This window comes from Oratosquilla oratoria, chromosome 36, assembly GCF_046742065.1.
Source record: "Oratosquilla oratoria isolate Oo_2021 chromosome 36, ASM4674206v1, whole genome shotgun sequence".
Taxonomy (NCBI): Eukaryota; Metazoa; Arthropoda; class Malacostraca; order Stomatopoda; family Squillidae; genus Oratosquilla; species Oratosquilla oratoria.
Window position 1 is genome coordinate 28,425,433 of NC_134812.1, and position 20,551 is coordinate 28,445,983.

At 39.5% G+C, this 20,551-nt stretch overlaps 2 protein-coding genes and 1 pseudogene across 2 annotated transcripts; all 3 read right to left on the minus strand.

Annotated features, from left to right (window-relative positions):
- Positions 1-4,275: 4,275 nt before the first annotated feature.
- On the minus strand, positions 4,276-5,174 carry LOC143019063 (uncharacterized). Its single transcript, XM_076174763.1, has 2 exons — positions 5,125-5,174; positions 4,276-5,014 (listed from the first exon to the last, which is right to left on the minus strand). Exons 1-2 carry the CDS (start codon positions 5,172-5,174, stop codon positions 4,276-4,278), a joined length of 789 nt encoding a protein of 262 aa, XP_076030878.1.
- Positions 5,175-8,934: 3,760 nt separating this feature from the next.
- Positions 8,935-9,834, minus strand: LOC143019064 (uncharacterized; annotated as a pseudogene).
- Positions 9,835-13,915: 4,081 nt separating this feature from the next.
- On the minus strand, positions 13,916-14,653 carry LOC143019065 (uncharacterized). Its single transcript, XM_076174765.1, has one exon. The coding sequence runs from the start codon at positions 14,651-14,653 to the stop codon at positions 13,916-13,918; it is 738 nt and encodes a 245-aa protein (XP_076030880.1).
- Positions 14,654-20,551: the final 5,898 nt, after the last annotated feature.

The following is a 20,551-nucleotide window of genomic DNA, read 5'->3' on the forward strand; positions in this document are numbered from 1 at the left end:
GCACTTAGAGTGAACATAAAAGTTGAGTTAAGTAGACTAATCGTAGTATAAGTTTGAGAAGTAGAGGGGAAAAGTTTCTTTTTCTAGCGACCAAATCCAAGAGGTGGTTTGCACACGTGCTCGCCAAGACATCTGTCGAAGCAACATTTGTCTATGCCACCGCACGCCCCGTCATTCGAGCAGGTGACAGCGGGCTGGAACGATTTCGGGCACACGGGCCTGACGGGCGGGCATTGACCAGCCTTGACGATCTGCGTTGCGAAGGGGTCTGTAGGTTGGTGGACGTTCTCGCAACAGTACGCAGCTCCCTCGGGAGTACGGCACCAGTACCGGCAACCGCTGGTGGGAGCCACAACGGGAGGTACACCACCAACAACGGGAGACACACCACCAAGGCCTCCCAAATGACCAAGTCCTCCCAAATGACCAAGTCCTCCCAAGTGACCAACTCCTCCTAAGTTATTAAGTCCTCCCAAATGACCAAGTCCTCCCAAGTGACTAAGTCCTCCAAAGTTACCAAGTCCTCCCAAGTGACCAAGTCCTCCAAAGTTACCAACGCCTAGGTTGCCGAGACCCGGACTTCCAAAACCTGCCCCGATAGTAGGCTGAGCTCCAAAACTACCTAAACCACCCAACACAGGAGAGACTCCAGGAGGGGAATGTGGAGAAAGACCACCCAGGAGTCGAGTCTTAGGGGCGTCACTGCTGCTGCTGCTACCGGCACTTGCACTCTGGGCACTACCGGAGCTGCTGGAGGTCTTGGAGTCGTCATCACCGGCCACCAGGGCGAGGGACACGAGCAGGATGCATAAAACTCTCATTCTGCAAGTCAACAAATACATTAGGAACAAAGTAAACAGGTGGAAAGGGCTAAGATGAAGAAAATCAAGTCTTTTAAACTGGAGAATGAAGGGCATTGCCTTGGCACTCACCTGATGTGTCCTCTTGGCACTGCGAGAGAAGCGAGTGTGCTTGGTCCCATCCCGGTCTGCCTTATATAGTAGTTCCTCCCCCCGGATTCACATTCTACTCTCCTCCTCACCTCCACGAATTTTCAAGTACAACTTGCCCTTTGGAACGTTTTTTGCTATGCTGAGAGATGTCAAGCAGTTCCTCTGGGAACTTTCTTGACAATTCTTTGATTTTACAAACACACACTATATCAACAGGATCGCTATGTACTTACTTAGGAAAGTTTCTCCCTCATTTTAATCATGACTGACTTCTGCTATGGCAGAAAATATTCCCATACAGGGGTGCCTCTGGGAACTTTTCCCTGACAGCTTCTATTTCATATTTCTAGCTTTTTGATAACTGTAATGTCAATATCATAAAAGGAACACCGTAATTATTCTTCTGATACCCTTTCTGCTCAATTTATTCAGGAGGAATGAATTCATGACACGTGCTACATTCATCTAACTCACTGACTCGTGTCAATGAGAAATAATTTATTTGTACTTATTGTATGCATCATCCCTGGCCAATTATTTATATGTACTTGTAAAAAACATTGATTAAATATTGTAGGAGAGAATATATAATATCGTAATACAAATGTTTTACTTTACTTTTTTTTTTTTCTTGACAATAATTTGACAACTGAAAATACAAGCTCTTTTTATTGGTGCGTTATATATGTTTCACAAATATCACTTTTGTTTTAACCATCTAAACAATTCTTGTGTCATGTTTCTACTCCAACAGATTATGTAAAACAAGCCCTTTTCGATGTAATGTAAACAATTTATAGAATATACTCCACCACAAATGATATATTTGCGTAGTCAGACTCTCCAGGAGTGATGGAATGTCTCCTTTGCCTTGTAACATTCTCACCAGACGCAAGGTAGGCTTTGCCTGTCATGGTCCGGCCTCTACGAATTTTCGCCAAAGGTCTCTGTCCCGGAAGTCCTCATCTCTAATTATTTCTTCAATTTTTTTCCTTTCTTACTGTACTATCATTTTTAGAAATTATACTACAGTAAAACATATGCTCATCAATAATAGAATTGAAGTTAAAAAAGGATGTATTTATAGAATTCCTTGCAAAATGAGTAATCAATTTTACATAGGTCAAACTGCCAAACCCTTAAACATCAGAATTAAACATAAGAAAAATGTTAGAGATGACAATAAAATAAAAATGGCGTCCGGGAACCATAATGGAGGAAACGTAGAAACACCAGATACATTCTTAAAGACAAAAAAAAAAAAAAGTACGTGATTTTTCTTCTTTTTTCTTAATGATAGAGTAGAAAGTTAATCAATAGTCTGATTCGGAAGTGTGGAGTGTCAGGAAAAAATCGTAGTGGAGAGTTGATGACAGCTAACACAGTGTTTAGGAAAAGAGTCGTGCCTAAGTACACATGGGAGACGGTGGTGAATGGAAGGGTGGTAGATAGGGCTTTAATTGACTATATAGCAGTACCCAGGAGAAGAATAGGAAGAAAATTGGATGTGCATGCTCTTAAGAGAGAGATTGAAGTAATATCAGATCATTTTTGTTGGAAGGTAAGATTTGATCAAACTGCATTCAATCAAACAAAATAGAAAGAAATTTGATTGAATACAGTTTGATCAAATCTAGTAAGGGAATAAATGTTAATCTCCATCAAGGTTTGTACAAATTAGATAGTTATATTTCTCATGAAATTTCAAAATCATTTAGATTATAATATAAATTATAAGCAGTTGTCCCATACTTGTTGGTCCCAGGACGGTTCAAACGTCCGTCACGTGTACTTCTTCCACTACCTCTCCGAATGCCCTCTTCACTATGTCTCACTCAGTCAATTAATCAGCATTTAGATGCTCTGGATCACCGCCAGACTCAATCTCTTCTTTCGCGTCTCCCCGCCATATGTCGACGACATATTCCCTAAGTGACGTCATTGGTCTGAAGGAGTTAATGTGATATATAAATTTTAAGGAAGGAATGGGATATAGTCTCTCTCTCTCTCTCTCTCTCTCTCTCTCTCTCTCTCTCTCTCTCTCTCTCTCACCACTCTCTCTCTCTCTCTCTCTCTCTCTCTCTCTCTCTCTCTCTCTCTCTCTCTCTCTCTCTCTCTCTCTCTCTCTCTCTCTCTCTCTCTCTCTCTCTCTCTCTCTCTCTCTCTCTCTCTTTCTTTCTCTTTCTCTCTCAGAAGTTTTTAGAATAAGATATTCAGTGGTAGATTTCATACACAACCACACGATAGGATATGTTCTATTGTCTAACGTTAGATTTTTCGCTATTGTCTACGTTGGCGGACGGTGAAGCGTCCATGGTAAGACCACATAACTCAATCATTCTGTTCCTCACCCTACACACAAAATGATTAGTCAAAACCAAAGGCCGGTACAATTATTTACTAAGACCTACATAATCCACCGCAACGACTTTCGGTTCTACGTCATCGAAGGTGGGAATATACTAAACGTCGAAGTAATGTAACTCCAGTACATTGATAATAATGTATTGGAGTTATATTACTTCGAATAAAGTGACATTAAAGGAAAGCACCCCTTTGGAAAGTGTATCAAATAAAACAAAACATGGGAAGTAGAACGTGTTGGTGATCTTTAATTAGTTTGAAAATCTCTAAACTATTATTACAAATAAGCTTACCAATAGAAAAGCTCAAGAATCTGTTTTCTTTGCAGTGTTCATTTACTGTGGTGGAAAATGTTGCCTGGAATTCCCATACGTGATGATACCAATGAAAAATTATGAAACATTTTCACATCTCGTTCGGCCACTTGATGAGTGTATGGGATGCAATAAAATACAGAATACCATAGCTTCATAAAATCAGATACTTCTTTTCATTTATGCTAGATTTATTCCTAAGGACCAACAGGAATATGTTAGCATTACGATTACTTCTACATGGATCCCATACTATTCGTAGAGTTCACGTATTTCGTCAACTTTTCAGGTTGCACTTTTCACCTTTCCCCATAGAATTCCCTTCCCTTTCCCTGGTGGATTCTTCAACAAAACAATGAATAGGATAAGGCTAAATACAAGATATGATGTCTGGTTTTTATATATTTATCGAGATTATATACACTTATGTACAACAAGGTACAGAGTGAACATGATGTAGTTAGAGTAGAGAAACCGATATAAGGAAATGCAATTTTCTTATTTCTGCCTAAAGTATTCATTCTATGGATTTTCCTCTTAGGTGAACAAATTCACCTATGAGCACTTAGAGTGAACATAAAAGTTGAGTTAAGTAGACTAATCGTAGTATAAGTTGGAGAAGTAGAGAGGATTTTTTTGTTTTTCTAGCGACCAAATCCAAGAGGTGGTTTGCACACGTGCTCGCCAAGACACCTGTCGAAGCAACATTTGTCTATGCCACCGCACGCCCCGTCATTCGAGCAGGTGACAGGGGGCTGGAACGATTTCGGGCACACGGGCCTGACGGGCGGGCATTGACCAGCCTTGACGATCTGCGTTGCGAAGGGGTCTGTAGGTTGGTGGACGTTCTCGCAGCAGTAGGCAGCTCCCTCGGGAGTACGGCACCAGTACCGGCAACCGCTGGTGGGAGCCACAACGGGAGGTACACCACCAACAACGGGAGACACACCACCAAGGCCTCCCAAATGACCAAGTCCTCCCAAATGACCAAGTCCTCCCAAGTGACCAACTCCTCCTAAGTTATTAAGTCCTCCCAAATGACCAAGTCCTCCCAAGTGACCAAGTCCTCCAAAGTTACCAAGTCCTCCCAAGTGACCAAGTCCTCCAAAGTTACCAACGCCTAGGTTGCCGAGACCCGAACTTCCAAAACCTGCCCCGATAGTAGGCCGAGCTCCAAAACTACCTAAACCGCCCAACACAGGAGAGACTCCAGGAGGGGAATGTGGAGAAAGACCACCCAGGAGTCGAGTCTTGGGGGCGTCACTGCCGCTGCTGCTGCCGGCACTTGCACTCTGGGCACTACCGGAGCTGCTGGAGGTCTTGGAGTCGTCATCACCGGCCACCAGGGCGAGGGACACGAGCAGGATGCATAAAACTCTCATTCTGCAAGTCAACAAATACATTAGGAACAAAGTAAACAGGTCGAAAGGACTGAGATGAAGAAAATCAAGTCTTTTAAACTGGAGAATGAAGGGCATTGCCTTGGCACTCACCTGATGTGTCCTCTTGGCACTGCGAGAGAAGCGAGTGTGCTTGGTCCCATCCCGGTCTGCCTTATATAGTAGTTCCTCCCCCCGGATTCACATTCTACTCTCCTCCTCACCTCCACGAATTTTCAAGTACAACTTGCCCTTTGGAACGTTTTTTGCTATGCTGAGTGATGTCAAGCAGTTCCTCTGGGAACTTTCTTGACAATTCTTTGATTTTACAAACAGACACTGTATCAACAGGATCGCTATGTACTTACTTAGGAAAGTTTCTCCCTCATTTTAATCATGACTGACTTCTGCTATGGCAGAAAATATTCCCATACAGGGGTGCCTCTGGGAACTTTTCCCTGACAGCTTCTATTTCATATTTCTAGGTTTTTAATAACTGTAATGTCAATATCATAAAAGGAACACTGTAATTATTCTTCTGATACCCTTTCTGCTCAATTTATTCAGGAGCAATGAATTCATGACACGTGCTACATTCATCTAACTCACTGACTCGTGTCAATGAGAAATAATTTATTTGTACTTATTGTATGCATCATCCCTGGCCAATTATTTATATGTACTTGTAAAAAACATTGATGAAATATTTTAGGAGAGAATATATAATATCGTGATACAAATGTTTTACTTTACTTTTTTTTTCTTTACAATAATTTGACAACTGAAAATACAAGCTCTTTTTATTGGTGCGTTATATATGTTTCACAAATATCACTTGTTTTAACCATCTAAACAATTCTTGTGTCATGTTTCTACTCCAACAGATTATGTAAAACCAGCCCTTTTCGATGTAATGTAAACAATTTATACAATATACTCCACCACAAATGATATATTTGCGTAGTCAGACTCTCCGGGAGTGATGGAATGTCTCCTTTGCCTTGTAACATTCTCACCAGACGCAAGGTAGGCTTTGCCTGTCATGGTCCGGCCTCTACGAATTTTCGCCAAAGGTCTCTGTCCCGGAAGTCCTCATATCTAATTATTTCTTCAGTTTTTTTTCCTTTCTTACTGTACTATCATTTTTAGAAATTATACTACAGTAAAACATATGCTCATCAATAATAGAATTGAAGTTAAAAAAGGATGTATTTATAAAATTCCTTGCAAAATAAGTAATCAATTTTACATAGGTCAAACTGCCAAACCCTTAAACATCAGAATTAAACATAAGAAAAATGTTAGAGGTGACAATAAAATAAAAATGGCGTTCGGGAACCATAATGGAGGAAACTTAGAAACACCAGATACATTCTTAAAGACAAAAAAAAAAAAAAAAAAAAAAAAAAGGACGTACGTGATTTTTCTACTTTTTTCTTAATGATAGAGTAGAAAGTTAATCAATAGTCTGATTCAGAAGTGTGGAGTGTCAGGAAAAAATCGTAGTGGAGAATTGATGACAGCTAACACAGGGTTTAGGAAAAGAGTCGTGCCTAAGTACACATGGGAGACGGTGGTGAATGGAAGGGTGGTAGATAGGGCTTTAATTGACTATATAGCAGTACCCAGGAGAAGAATAGGAAGAAATTTGGATGTGCATGCTCTTAAGAGAGAGAGTGAAGTAATATCAGATCATTTTTGTTGGAAGGTAAGATTTGATCAAGCTGCATTCAATCAAACACAACAGAAAGAAATTTGATTGAATACAGTTTGTTCAAATCTAGTAAGGGAATAAATGTTAATCTCCATCAAGGTTTGTACAAATTAGATAGTTATATTTCTCATGAAATTTCAAAATTATTTAGATTATGATATAAATTATGAGCAGTTGTCCCATACTTGTTGGTTACCAGGACGGTTCAAACGTCCGTCACGTGTACTTCTTCCACTACCTCTCCGAATGCCCTCTTCACTATGTCTCACTCAGTCAATTAATCAGCATTTAGATGCTCTAGATCACCGCCAGACTCAATCTCTTCTTTCGCGTCTCCCCGCCATATGTCGACGACATATTCCCTAAGTGACGTCATTGGTCTGAAGGAGTTAATGTGATATATAAATTTTAAGGAAGGAATGGGATATAGTCTCTCTCTCTCTCTCTCTCTCTCTCTCTCTCTCTCTCTCTCTCTCTCTCTCTCTCTCTCTCTCTCTCTCTCTCTCTCTCTCTCTCTTTCTTTCTCTTTCTCTCTCAGAAGTTTTTAGAATAAGATACTTTCACTATCCATCAATTTGTTTTTGTTTTGTCAGCAAAATCATTACACAACGGTGTAGCTCAAACACTGACGCAATGTATGGAAGTCGAAATATTCAAAGCAGAAATTGGAATTTAGGATTTCTTTTCCCTTGTCAAGAACATTATCATTGTAATTTCCTTATCGAAACAAGTCGATCGATTTGTTAGTTACCTGAAGTAACAAACATTCAAGTGACACGATTCTTAGTGTCGCTTTTTTTTAAAAAAACACCGTTAGTATTCCTGTTTTATCTATATTAGAGATTAATTTCTATGAAAACTAAGATTCTTCAATTATTTTCAAAGTCAGAATCCCATTTTCGATCACATGCTTTATACACTGTCATTTTCTAACAGATTCTTAAACTCGATCGAAAAATGAAGTTATCTATTGGTGTAGGAAAATTAATAGAATACTTTTTACATGAACATCTTTATGATACTCGCCGTTTTATTGATATAACCCCCATTGTAGTTCAGTGGTAGATTTCATACACAATCATACGATAGGATATGTTCTATTGTCTAACGTTAAAATTTTCGCTATTGTCTACGTTGGCGGACGGTGAAGCGTCCATGGTAAGACCACATAACTCAATCATTCTGTTCCTCACCCTACACACAAAATGATTAGTCAAAGCCAAAAGCCGGTACAATTACTTACTAAGACCTACATAATCCACCGCAACGGCTTTCGGTTCTACGTCATCGAAGGTGGGAATATACTAAACGTCGAAGTAATATAACTCCAGTACATTGATAATAATGTACAGTATTGGAGTTATATTACTTCGAATAGAGTGATATTAAAGGAAAGCACCCCTTCGGAAAGTGTATCAAATAAAACAAAACATGGGAAGTAGTAACATGATATGTAACATTTACACAATCTTAAAAACGTGTTGGTGATCTTTAATTAGTTTGAAAATCTCTAAACTATTTTTACAAATAAGCTTACCAATAGAAAAGCTCAAGAATCTATTTTCTTTGCAGTGTTTCCAGTGTTCATTTACTGGCGTGGAAACGTTGCCTGTAATTCCCATACGTGATGATACCAATGACAAAGTATGAAACATTTTCACATCTCGTTCGGTCACTTGATGAGTGTATGGGATGCAATAAAATACAAAATACCATAGCTTCATAAAATCAGATACTTCTCTCAATTTATGTTAGATTTATTCCTAAGGACCAACAGGAATATGTTAGCATTATGATTGCTTCTACATGGATCCCATACTATTCGTAGAGTTCACGTATTTTGTAAACTTTTCAGGTTGAACTTTTCACCTTTCCCCATAGAATTTCCTTCCCTTTCCCTGGTGGATTCTTCAACAAAACAATAAATAGGATAAGGCTAAATACAAGATATGATGTCTGGTTTTTATATATTTATCGAGATTATATACACTTATGTACAACAAGGTACAGAGTGAACATGATGTAGTTAGAGTAGAGGAACCGATATAAGGAAATGCAATTTTCTTATTTCTGCCTAAAGTATTCATTCTATGGATTTTCCCCTTAGGTGAACAAATTCACCTATGAGCACTTAGAGTGAACATAAAAGTTGAGTTAAGTAGACTAATCGTAGTATAAGTTGGAGAAGTAGAGAGGAAATTTTTCTTTTTCTAGCGACCAAATCCAAGAGGTGGTTTGCACACGTGCTCGCCAAGACACCTGTCGAAGCAACATTTGTCTATGCCACCGCACGCCCCCGTCATTCGAGCAGGTGACAGGGGGCTGGAACGATTTTGGGCACACGGGCCTGACGGGCGGGCATTGACCAGCCTTGACGATCTGCGTTGCGAAGGGGTCTGTAGGTTGGTGGACTTTCTCGCAGCAGTAGGCAGCTCCCTCGGGAGTACGGCACCAGTACCGGCAACCGCTGGTGGGAGCCACAACGGGAGGTACACCACCAACAACGGGAGACACACCACCAAGGCCTCCCAAATGACCAAGTCCTCCCAAATGACCAAGTCCTCCCAAGTGACCAACTCCTCCTAAGTTATTAAGTCCTCCCAAATGACCAAGTCCTCCCAAGTGACTAAGTCCTCCAAAGTTACCAAGTCCTCCCAAGTGACCAAGTCCTCCAAAGTTACCAACGCCTAGGTTGCCGAGACCCGAACTTCCAAAACCTGCCCCGATAGTAGGCCGAGCTCCAAAACTACCTAAACCACCCAACACAGGAGAGACTCCAGGAGGGGAATGTGGAGAAAGACCACCCAGGAGTCGAGTCTTAGGGGCGTCACTGCTGCTGCTGCTACCGGCACTTGCACTCTGGGCACTACCGGAGCTGCTGGAGGTCTTGGAGTCGTCATCACCGGCCACCAGGGCGAGGGACACGAGCAGGATGCATAAAACTCTCATTCTGCAAGTGAACAAATACATTAGGAACAAAGTAAATAGGTGGAAAGGGCTAAGATGAAGAAAATCAAGTCTTTTAAACTGGAGAATGAAGGGCATTGCCTTGGCACTCACCTGATGTGTCCTCTTGGCACTGCGAGAGAAGCGAGTGTGCTTGGTCCCATCCCGGTCTGCCTTATATAGTAGTTGCTCCCCCCGGATTCACATTCTACTCTCCTCCTCACCTCCACGAATTTTCAAGTACAACTTGCCCTTTGGAACGTTTTTTGCTATGCTGAGTGATGTCAAGCAGTTCCTCTGGGAACTTTCTTGACAATTCTTTGATTTTACAAACAGACACTGTATCAACAGGATCGCTATGTACTTACTTAGGAAAGTTTCTCCCTCATTTTAATCATGACTGACTTCTGCTATGGCAGAAAATATTCCCATACAGGGGTGCCTCTGGGAACTTTTCCCTGACAGCTTCTATTTCATATTTCTAGCTTTTTGATAACTGTAATGTCAATATCATAAAAGGAACACCGTAATTATTCTTCTGATACCCTTTCTGCTCAATTTATTCAGGAGGAATGAATTCATGACACGTGCTACATTCATCTAACTCACTGACTCGTGTCAATGAGAAATAATTCATTTATACTTATTGTATGCATCATCCCTGGCCAATTATTTATATGTACTTGTAAAAAACATTGAAGAAATATTTTAGGGAAGAATACATAATATCGTGATACAAATGTTTTACTTTACTTTTTTTTTTCTTGACAATAATTTGACAACTGAAAATACAAGCTCTTTTTATTGGTGCGTTATATATGTTTCACAAATATCACTTGTTTTAACCATCTAAACAATTCTTGTGTCATGTTTCTACTCCAACAGATTATGTAAAACCAGCCCTTGTCGATATAATGTAAACAATTTATACAATATACTCCACCACAAATGATATATTTGCGTAGTGAGACTCTCCAGGAGTGATGGAATGTCTCCTTTGCCTTGTAACATTCTCACCAGACGCAAGGTAGGCTTTGCCTGTCATGGTCCGTCCTCTACGAATTTTCGCCAAAGGTCTCTGTCCCGGAAGTCCTCATCTCTAATTATTTCTTCAATTTTTTTTCCTTTCTTACTGTACTATCATTTTTAGAAAGTATACTACAGTAAAACATATGCTCATCAATAACAGAATTGAAGTTAAAAAAAGGATGCATTTATAAAATTCCTTGCAAAATGAGTAATCAGTTTTACATAGGTCAAACTGCCAAACCCTTAAACATCAGAATTAAACATAAGAAAAATGTTAGAGATGACAATAAAATAAAAATGGCGTCCGGGAACCATAATGGAGGAAACGTAGAAACACCAGATACATTCTTAAAGACAAAAAAAAAAAAAAAAAAAAAAAAAAAAAAAAAAAATTACGTGATTTTTATTATTTTTTATTAATTTTATATTAGAAAGTTAATCAATAGTCTGATTCGGAAGTGTGGAGTGTCAGGAAAAAATCGTAGTAGAGAGTTGATGACAGCTAACACAGTGTTTAGGAAAAGAGTCGTGCCTAAGTACACATGGGAGACGTTGGTGAATGGAAGGGTAGTAGATAGGGCTTTAATTGACTATATAGCAGTACCCAGGAGAAGAATAGGAAGAAATTTGGATGTGCATGCTCTTAAGAGAGAGAGTGAAGTAATATCAGATAATTTTTGTTGGAAGGTAAGATTTGATCAAACTGCATTCAATCAAACACAACAGAAAAAAAATTTGATTGAATACAGTTTGTTCAAATCTAGTAAGGGAATAAATGTTAATCTCCATCAAGGTTTGTACAAATTAGATAGTTATATTTCTCATGAAATTTCAAAATCATTTAGATTATAATATAAATTATAAGCAGTTGTCCCATACTTGTTGGTCCCAGGACGGTTCAAACGTCCGTCACGTGTACTTCTTCCACTACCTCTCCGAATGCCCTCTTCACTATGTCTCACTCAGTCAATTAATCAGCATTTAGATGCTCTGGATCACCGCCAGACTCAATCTCTTCTTTCGCGTCTCCCCGCCATATGTCGACGACATATTCCCTAAGTGACGTCATTGGGCTGAAGGAGTTAATGTGATATATAAATTTTAAGGAAGGAATGGGATATAGTCTCTCTCTCTCTCTCTCTCTCTCTCTCTCTCTCTCTCTCTCTCTCTCTCTCTCTCTCTCTCTCTCTCTCTCTCATACTCCATCTTCCTCTCTCTCTCTCTCTCTCTCTCTCTCTCATCCTCTCTCTCTCTCTCTCTCTCTCTCTCTCTCTCTCTCTCTCTCTCTCTCTCTCTCTCTCTCTCTCTCTCTCTCTCTCTCCCCTCTCTCTCTCTCTCCTCTCTCTCTCTCTCATCTCTCTCTCCCTCTCTCTCTCTCTCTCTCTCTCTCCTCTCGCCTCTCTCTCTCTCTCTCTCTCTCTCTCTCTCTCTCTCTCTCTCTCTCTCTCTCTCTCTCTCTCTCTCTCTCACTCTCGCCTCTCTCTCTCTCACTCTCGTTCTCGCCTCTCTCTCTCTCTCTCTCTCTCTCTCTCTTTTCTTTCTCTCTCAGAAGTTTTTAGAATAAGATACATTCACTGTCCATCAATTTGTTTTTGTTTCGTCAGCAAAATCATTACACAACGGTGCAGCTCAAACACTGACGCAATGTATGGAAGTCGAAATATTCAAAGCAGAAATTGGAATTTAGGATTTCTTTTCCCTTGTCAAGAACATTATCATTGTAATTTCCTTATCGAAACAAGTCGATCGATTTGTTAGTTACCTGAAGTAACAAACATTCAAGTGACACGATTCTTAGTGTCGCTTTTTTTTTCAAAAACCACCTTTAGAATTCCTGTTTATCTATATTAGAGATTAATTTCTATGAAAACTAAGATTCTTCAATTATTTTCAAAGTCAGAATCCCATTTTCGATCACATGCTTTATACACTGTCATTTTCTAACAGATTCTTAAACTCGATCGAAAAATGAAGTTATCTATTGGTGTAGGAAAATTAATAGAATACTTTTTACATGAACATCTTTATGATACTCGCCGTTTTATTGATATAACCCCCATAGTAGTTCAGTGGTAGATTTCATACACAATCACACAATAGGATATGTTCTATTGTCTAACGTTAAGATTTTCGCTATTGTCTACGTTGGCGGACGGTGAAGCGTCCATGGTAAGACCACATAACTCAATCATTCTGTTCCTCACCCTACACACAAAATGATTAGTCAAAGCCAAAAGCCGGTACAATTACTTACTAAGACCTACATAATCCACCGCAACGGCTTTCGGTTCTACGTCATCGAAGGTGGGAATATACTAAACGTCGAAGTAATATAACTCCAGTACATTGATAATAATGTATTGGAGTTATATTACTTCGAATAGAGTGACATTAAAGGAAAGCACCCCTTTGGAAAGTGTATCAAATAAAACAAAACATGGGAAGTAGTAACATGATATGTAACATTTATACTATCTTAAGAACGTGTTGGTGATCTTTAATTAGTTTGAAAATCTCTAAACTATTATTACAAATAAGCTTACCAATAGAAAAGCTCAAGAATCTGTTTTCTTTGCAGTGTTTCCAGTGTTCATTTACTGGCGTGGAAAATGTTGCCTGTAATTCCCATATGTGATGATACCAATGAAAAATTATGAAACATTTTCACATCTCGTTCGGTCACTTGATGAGTGTATGGGATGCAATAAAATACAGAATACCATAGCTTCGTAAAATCAGATACTTCTCTCAATTTATGTTAGATTTATTCCTAAGGACCAACAGGAATATGTTAGCATTATGATTGCTTCTACATGGATCCCATACTGTTTGTAGAGTTCACGTATTTCGTAAACTTTTCAGGTTGAACTTTTCACCTTTCCCCATAGAATTTCCTTCCCTTTCCCTGGTGGATTCTTCAACAAAACAATAAATAGGATAAGGCTAAATACAAGATATGATGTCTGGTTTTTATATATTTATCGAGATTATATACACTTATGTACAACAAGGTACAGAGTGAACATGATGTAGTTAGAGTAGAGAAACCGATATAAGGAAATGCAATTTTCTTATTTCTGCATAAAGTATTCATTCTATGGATTTTCCCCTTAGGTGAACAAATTCACCTATGAGCACTTAGAGTGAACATAAAAGTTGAGTTAAGTAGACTAATCGTAGTATAAGTTGGAGAAGTAGAGAGGACATTTTTTTTTTCTAGCGACCAAATCCAAGAGGTGGTTTGCACACGTGCTCGCCAAGACATCTGTCGAAGCAACATTTGTCTATGCCACCGCACGCCCCGTCATTCGAGCAGGTGACAGGGGGCTGGAACGATTTCGGGCACACGGGCCTGACGGGCGGGCATTGACCAGCCTTGACGATCTGCGTTGCGAAGGGGTCTGTAGGTTGGTGGACGTTCTCGCAGCAGTAGGCAGCTCCCTCGGGAGTACGGCACCAGTACCGGCAACCGCTGGTGGGAGCCACAACGGGAGGTACACCACCAACAACGGGAGACACACCACCAAGGCCTCCCAAATGACCAAGTCCTCCCAAATGACCAAGTCCTCCCAAGTGACCAACTCCTCCTAAGTTATTAAGTCCTCCCAAATGACCAAGTCCTCCCAAGTGACTAAGTCCTCCAAAGTTACCAAGTCCTCCCAAGTGACCAAGTCCTCCAAAGTTACCAACGCCTAGGTTGCCGAGACCCGAACTTCCAAAACCTGCCCCGATAGTAGGCCGAGCTCCAAAACTACCTAAACCACCCAACACAGGAGAGACTCCAGGAGGGGAATGTGGAGAAAGACCACCCAGGAGTCGAGTCTTAGGGGCGTCACTGCCGCTGCTGCTGCCGGCACTTGCACCCTGGGCACTACCGGAGCTGCTGGAGGTCTTGGAGTCGTCATCACCGGCCACCAGGGCGAGGGACACGAGCAGGACGCACAGGACTCTCATACTGTAAGGGAAAGAATAGGTTATGAAGGGAGTCACTTGGATGAAGTGGTTAAGAGTGAGATTCACTAAAGGGAGAAAATTGTATTTATAAGCAATAAAACAAGGTGCACTGCCCTGGTACTCACGTGGTGTGTTGTCTTGGCACTACGAGAGGAACGAGTGTGTTTGGTCCCGTCCTCCACAGCTTTATATAGCGGATGCGCCCTCAATTCTTCGCCTTCTCCTCTCCTCCTTTTCTTCACTGCTTGAACTCGTGTGTCCAGGTGTAAATCGGCCTTTGAGTAATACCAAGTGGTTTGTCTGGCAATTTCTTGTCACTTCTCTCGTTCGCCTTCTGATTTGAAAAAAAAAATGTGACATCTCGAACACAAAGCTGTTCCTCATGGAATTTTACACTAACTTTGATTTTTTTCTGATTTTTACAGAAACAATATGTGACAAATTTTGCATTACTTCTCTAAGAACTTTTCCACGTCCACTTCTATTTTAAATGTTCTTACTTTACAGAATGTGACCCTATCATCATAATGTGGTTCTCTGTCACTTTTCTTGTTGACTTATTCTGAAGAAAGTTGATTTCTAACCTATTAATGTGTGTATCTATCTCACTCACTCATCTCTCCGTATATAGAGATATTTATTCATGACGGAAATTAGATTATACATTCTTTCCTTTTAATCTCCTTGTCGGTTCACTTTTGAAATATAGTTTGTTTTACAACTAGAATTATATTTGAATATGCGAATTCAGGAAACGTGATAAAAGTTCAGCATTGCTTTTTGTTTGTTGCTACATAGTCTTGCAATATGTAAATTTTCTTTCAGATGAATAAAATAATCTGTCAATAGTCAGAACAGAAACTTTTTTTTAAAGTTTCGTCTTGGGCCTAAAACTCTTTGATCGGTCCAGGAAGTAACCTCAACCACACTTAGACCATGAATCAGTGGACAAGTCTGAGAAAAAAGGCAGTCAATAAATCAACATTCACTGGCATTGGAACAACATTAGACTCAAATAGCTTTATGGTGTCTCCCCGGTATTATGGTAAGATTGGTAATTGTTTGTGCAATAAAAACATAAAGCGATGCCTATCAGTGCTCTCTCTAGTTTATATCCTTGAAAATCTATACAGCCTTTGACTTAGTGTCTGCAAAAATTGAATTTAGCATACGTAAACAACAGAAACTACGCCATAGCCTTATGCCTGAAAGAATATATGAATATATTGGGAATACTATTAGAAGTATGAGTTTGTCTGACAATCGGGGTCGTTGTAGTGTCCTGTACAAAACTATAACGGAGTGTCTCCTATTTGGTAAAGGCTGCCCGGCTTTTGCTGTCAGTAAGGATGCTTCCACTTTTTGTTGCCGAAGCAGTTATCTATGAATAAGCTCGTAGACTTCCTGCAACGTTGATAATTGTGAACAGCAACTGTTGGAGTGTTTTTTCGACCTCCTATTTCTTAAATAGTGTTGACCATAACCCGCAAGACTGTGATCTGCATGAATATTTTGCAGATTTTACAGTTCTTTGGGGAGAGATTATTTCGGGTTATGGAAAAAAGTATCCAACTTGAAACAAGTCGGGCTTTAGATCAATAATGACATTTTAGCAACGTCCCATACTGATTTTATTCTGGCTAATGTCAGACGATTTCTTCTTCATTTGAAAGAATGACGTCTCCAAAGTAAGATGGCTTTTTTCCGCTCAGTGACGATACGCGATGCAGTTTTATTTAATCCTTTGGAAGGAATTTCTTAGCTATTAGGATCTTAATGCCAGATGGCTTGATCTAGTTTAGATTAGAATATCGTAGTTAACTCTGTTCGTGTCTACCGAAAGGATCTTTGTACCCTTAAGGCCATTATTCATCTTAGAGAAATCCCTAGACAGTCACGGGTTAAAGAAAACGGAAGACCAAGTAAGACTGGTCTGGTTAGGGTCTGACCGCTATCATGTCTGATACATTCATCAAGGTCTTCTGTATGCTATGATTTTCCTCCTTTAGCTCCTTTCTTAGAACGTAATACTTTCGTTTGATCCAGACTACCGCCAGACTATTTCATTCAGCTCCCTAGAATCTTCTTCCCCCTTCTCTGGCAAAGAAAAGTGTTAATTGCGTCGGTTCTAGATAAATTAGGAAGATAAAATGTATTTTATTTGTCATGCATCATACATGTGTGACCATAAGAAATTCTGTGTGACGAAGTAATATGTGCACATGAAAGCGTTTGGTAATCTAATTTCACGTCAACAAAGAAAAAAAAAATTGATACTCCATTAGGTAAAAGTTTACTTTTGGTTGACCCCAACAACTTTACTCAGCTGCAGAAAGGATCTGGGATACAATGGATGAATAGACTTCAACGCAAGGTTATCATAGTCACTTGATCATGAAACTCCTTGCCCCCCCAGACCAGTTCTCACCCACCCACCGCATATGTCTAGATTAACGACTGGCATTTAGATCCAAGAAAGTGCCTTGGAATACACCGCTACGTTGGCAGCATGTGGTGAAGAATGTGTTTGTTTATTCATAGTCTTGCATGGCCACATCATATTTTGTATATTTGTTCTTGCTGCCGCTAAATCATTCCATTTGAGTGAAATCTCTCATACAGTCAGAGGGTTTAACCTATCTTGATTATTTACATTTATATAGGCCGCTTTGTATTGAATATTTAGAAACCATTAGAATACTCAAACGTGGTAGATCAGGCTGAAAATCATAATTCACTGCCTACAAACTCCACGAACTTAATATTTCCATGTCGATATTAGTTTTCCTTTGATTTCTGATTCCTGTCGTAAATGATGGTCTAAACTGACTAAACTCATCAGCATGATGACGTTATTTCATCTAAAATATATCGTCTAACGCTAGCCAGAATAATATCTGTAAATGGCATCAGGTAAACTTTTACAACAACGAAAAAAGTATAAGCACTGGAGGAGTCAAGTCTAGTTTTTCACCGAGAGCGGCCATGTGTGACGACCAGCATAATGGGGGGGGTGGGGGGGGTGAAGGGGGGGTGGGGGGGGGGGGGGGGGGGGGGGGGGGGGGGGGGGGGGGGGGGGGGGGGGGGGGGGGGGGGGGGGGGGGGGGGGGGGGGGGGGGGCTAGTGAACTGCTGTATATAAGCGGCTGATATCGGAGTCAGTTGCACTTGCTTCTCTCACAGTCCCACATGCACATATCAGCCACGTAGCAAGGAAGCGTCACTGGAATACCTTATGCCGCATGCTACATTTTACAGGACCCCTGTTACGCCTATGATGCAATATCATACTTTAATGAATGTTATGATTTACTGAAAGTAAATACGAGATGATCTGAAATGTAGATAAGAGATAGGTATATTGAATTAAATTTTATTACGATTATAGTATGTATTGATTGAGCTTTATGTCACTAACAATAAAATATGTCATATACAGTCTAATGCAAGTCAAATCTATAGAATGTTCTGTTAGACCAAATCGTTACAGTCTCACTGCCGCATATCAGCCACGGGGCAAGGCAGCGTCACTGTTACGCCTATGATGTAATATCATACTTTAATGAATGTTATGATTTACTAAAAGTAAATACGAAATGATCTGAAATGTAGATAAGAGATAGGTGAATTTAAATTGGTATATTGAATTAAATTTGATTACGATTATAGTATGTATTGATTGAGCTTCATGTCACTAATAACAAAATATGTCATATACAGTCTTATGCAAGTCAGATCTATGGAATGTTCTCTTAGACCAAATTGTTAGCACGAATGACATATTCTGATTAATAAGTTTTAGGTAGTATGGCCAATCAAACACCGGTAAAATACTGGTTAGATGTAGTTCTCACTCAACGACTGGTAGACCAAATCTTGTAAGGTTACGTTTACACCAAGCAAATTGAATCGATTCAATTCACGAAGAATCAACACGATTCATGAATCACATTGATTCGCCACACTAGTTTCAATGTAACCGTTTACACTGGGTGAATCAAGTCAATTCAAATCATGCTGATTCGCCTGGTGTAAACAGTTATGTTGAAACCAATGTGGCGAATCAACACGATTCATGAATCGTGTTGATTCTTCATGAATTGAATAAATTCGATTTGGTTGGTGTAAACGCAGCCTAAGTCACCAATGCTATACGCATGAATTCTCTCCAACAATTTCTGTCACTGTACAATTTTTGTTGTTCCACCTCGATCTTTCTCTCTTCCTCTAAACTGCTTTCCCAACGCCTTCCATCCATCTTTTCCTTATTCTTCCTTCCAGTTTTATTACTTGTGGTGCCCATTTCAGTCCAGTCTCTGAATTTCCTTATACCGTTTCAATCGATTGCTTTCAAACACTGCGATGATTTTGTATATATATATATATATATATATATATTATATATATTATATAATATATATACACATATATACATATATATATATATATATATATATATATATATATATTATTTTTTTTTTTTTTTTTTTTTTTTTTTTTTAATGTCTACATTTTTTCTATCGGTTTCTTCTGGTGACTACTTTGGCGCTTCCATTTCTGCTACTTGTACCTTAGAATTGGTTTTTGATGATAAAACCCAAGCTTCCAGGCCATAAAGCGATATTTGTCGCACAATACTTATATGGATTTTAATCTTACGTTTCCTTAATACATTATGATCATTCAATATTAAGTAAAACGCCCGGTGCTGTTTTCATATTTCATTATTCTACTATTCATTTCCTCTTTCTTGTTATTTTTATCATTAGATTACACTCCCAAGTAATGAAAGCTGTGTCCTTGCTTTATCCTCACTTCATCATTTTCCTTCTGATTTCAAAAGTACAAAAGTTTACAAAGGAAGAGTATACCAACAAAAGACCTTTTCATCCATTATTATTCCAGATACTAATAATAGAAAGTTGAAAAAAATAGATAAATAAACAAGCAAACCAAATAATTGGCAGGCATTACAGGTTATTGCTTAGGTGTTTATCTAAATGAATCTTAAAACTTTAAACCTAACTGCATTTCACTGTCTCTGCAGACAGCTTATTCTATTTATTGACTACATGGTTTGCGACGTGTTTTTATCCACTTTCAAATTGCGTCGACATCCTGACAGCATGAGACTGTTATTTCTCGTCTTATTTGTATTCACTGTGAAAAATTTCATCACTTTTGATGTAGTCAATTACCTTGAAGATTTGAAGATATGTAACAAGTCATCCCTGAGTCTACACTTTTTTAGGGGAAATAGATTCATGTGTTCTAGGCGGTTTTTGTATGATTAATTTCTGATATGAGCAATGGGTATCAGTTTTGTGGCTCGCCGCTGTACATTTTTCCAATCTGTCAATCATTTGTTCATCTATCTGTCAATCTGTCAATCATTTGTTCATCTATCTATCTATATACCAAGAGCATTTTCCCCCTTATAAGAGAGGTACCCAAGTCAAAGGCACGTATCCACTTCCACCCATTCCACTCCAATCCACCACCCTTTCCACCTTCTCATCTTAGCTCCTCATGGATGACGGGTCATACATGTATCCTGTCCATTGCACTGGGTCAGGGGCAATGTAGCAAGACATAGTACATCCACAGCAAGGCCGCTTCACTTAATCGTCGAGCCCACCCTCTCCGTCCCCTTATGCAGAGATGAGAAGACGGGGGGAAATCCCTTCGGGTTACGTCAAAATATCATTCACACATCAGCACCCCCTACCCACCCATTCCCTGCCCCTCCCTTCATTGCAAACAGTATTATATGGAGCTGCCTAGTGTAGGCCTTATGGTCTCTTGCAGTCTCCTTCATTCTTATGATCTTATGTATCATCACTCTTCATTCATTCCTATCTCTTCGCTTTTCCCTTCCTTCCTCAACAAACATTCCCCT

Bases quoted from the DNA above. Each gene is read 5' to 3' on its own strand.
- LOC143019063 (XM_076174763.1), bottom strand. From the start codon at position 5,174: ATGGGACCAAGCACACTCGCTTCTCTCGCAGTGCCAAGAGGACACATC. The intron at 5,015-5,124 runs GTGAGTGCCAAG...GTTGACTTGCAG, and splicing joins GTGCCAAGAGGACACATCAG to AATGAGAGTTTTATGCATCC.
- LOC143019065 (XM_076174765.1), bottom strand. From the start codon at position 14,653: ATGAGAGTCCTGTGCGTCCTGCTCGTGTCCCTCGCCCTGGTGGCCGGT.